This window comes from Rhinopithecus bieti, unplaced genomic scaffold, assembly GCF_001698545.2.
Source record: "Rhinopithecus bieti isolate Rb0 unplaced genomic scaffold, ASM169854v2 scaffold_14003, whole genome shotgun sequence".
Taxonomy (NCBI): domain Eukaryota; kingdom Metazoa; phylum Chordata; class Mammalia; order Primates; family Cercopithecidae; genus Rhinopithecus; species Rhinopithecus bieti.
This window is the reverse complement of record NW_016807608.1, coordinates 13,931-15,927: the sequence shown is the minus strand read 5'-3', so window position 1 is coordinate 15,927 and position 1,997 is coordinate 13,931. Positions and strand designations below refer to the sequence as shown.

Sequence of the window (1,997 nt, the reverse complement as noted above, 5' to 3'; positions counted from 1 at the left end):
ACCAGTAAGTAAATTACTAGAAAGCAATGTTATTACTATTAGTCTCTACATTCCTAAGAAGACCAGAAGCCAGCCTTCTGAAGCCCCAATACTGGCTACCTTAGCACAACAGTGTTTGACATACATTTCGAAGTGAGATACTCAGCATTAGAAGTAATCTTATACTGAAGGCCTATCTTCAAAAGGTCAAACTTTGTGAAAATACTTTAAAATGCAGGGTATACTAGCCCTTATGGAATAAGCATCTATTGTTAGACACTGCAAACCATGTCACTCTAAAAGCAGAGAAAATCTCCAGAAGGGATGGGGCTGACAACATTAAATGTGTCATGGGGTGTGCACAGTGTGGTTGCCCATAGATAACACCCATGATCAAAGGCAAGGGTTCCCACTTCCTACACTCAACCTCGCCTACGTGCCTACCTGGAGAAAAGGACAAGACACTTATTCCCAACCTCACTCTCCTGCACCCTTAATCCTTCAAAGGTACAGGGTATTAGCCCTTTTGCACATTGAAGGCTGTTTTGGCTCTTTCTTTCTTTCTTTTTTTTTTTTTGAGACGGAGTTTTGCTCTTGCTGCCTAGGCTGGAATGCAATGGCGCAATCTCGGCTCACTGCAATCTCTGCCTCCCGGGTTCAAGCGACTCTCCTGCCTCAGGCTCCCGAGTGGCTGGCATTATAGGCATGCAGCACCACCATGCCTGGCTAATTTTGTATTTATTTTAGTAGAGACAGGGTTTCTCCATGTTGGTCAGGCTGGTCTCGAATTCCCGACTTCGGGTGATCTGCCCGCCTCGGCCTCCCAAAGTGCTAAGATTACAGGCGTGAGCCACCCCGCGCCCGACCTGTTTTGGCTCTTTCTAAATGGCAACAGGATGTTGCCCTACTTATACACGTCATGTCTTCCTGGTGGGTCTGAGGAAGGATGTGGAGAATGAGGAAATGGTGTGGCTGTGGTAACAAGATGCCAGCCCGAATCCAGGAGTCAACACAGGCTAAGGCCAGGAAAGGTCTCAAGAGAGACTAAGAAAAGTGTACAACAGAAAGGAGAGGGACTGTCTTTCCAGGCCTCAGAGTCATGAGAGGTTTGTGAGTCCAGACAGTACCCAAGCAAATGATAAATTACAACTGCTCAAGCACTACTAATCTGAGAAGTCTCTATCAGAGACATGGTTGGTGATCCAGATCCCCAGAGACAGTTCTGTGCCGTCAAGAGGATTGGAGGATCCATAATGGTCTGACCTGACAGTGATGTGAAAGGGAGGACTCAGCCTCCCAAATTTTAGCACTTTCTCCAATGTGATACTCTCAGGGGATGCTGTTAGGTATGAAAATCTCAAGGCAAAAGACAAACACATTGAGAGCCACTATTTTGAACATACCTTCACTTTTCCTCTGCATTTGGAATTTAACTTCATGGGGACTGCTCTTGGGGATGATTTGTCCCCAACTAGTAGTGAACTTGTGGTGCCTGGCACACTTTGAGAAAATCCTGGGAGACTGAAGTATGAATATACATAGGATTTCTACAGGCAGGATTCAAACAATTTCCTGAATTTAGTGATGAGCTCTTAGAATCTTCTGAAAGATTTTCCTCTTTGGGAATGGCATTTCTCCCAGCAAACAATGGTTCTTCTACAGGGAAAAAGACAAAGGAGGCTATCTTCAATAGACTTACAATTCAAATACTACTAAAAGGTAAAAAATTTCATCCCTAGCAAGTTCACTTAACTTGTGCTATACTGAACCACAACGCTCTAACACAAAGTTCATGGCTATCCTCTCCTTGGTATGGATGCATGCACTGATTGATTGATTGATTGAGACAGAGTTTTGCTCTTGTTGCCCAGGCTGGGGTGCAGTGGCGCAATCTTGGTTCACTGCAACCTCCACCTCCTGGGTTCAAGCGATTCTCCTGCCTCAGCCTCCCGAGTAGCTGGGAGTACAGGTGCCTGTCACCATGCCCGGCTAATCTTTTGGGTTTTTTTTTTTTTTTT

At 45.2% G+C, this 1,997-nt stretch overlaps 1 protein-coding gene across 1 annotated transcript in view; it reads right to left on the bottom strand.

Annotated features, from left to right (window-relative positions):
• Positions 1 to 1,382: 1,382 nt before the first annotated feature.
• LOC108536235 (sex comb on midleg-like protein 2) overlaps positions 1,383 to 1,997 on the bottom strand; it is a gene marked incomplete at both ends in the record, with an annotated part of 13,178 nt that continues 12,563 nt past the window's right edge. The window contains 3 exon segments of the mRNA XM_017882827.1: positions 1,383 to 1,440; positions 1,443 to 1,486; positions 1,489 to 1,635. Coding sequence (XP_017738316.1) covers positions 1,383 to 1,440; positions 1,443 to 1,486; positions 1,489 to 1,635 — 249 coding nt within the window.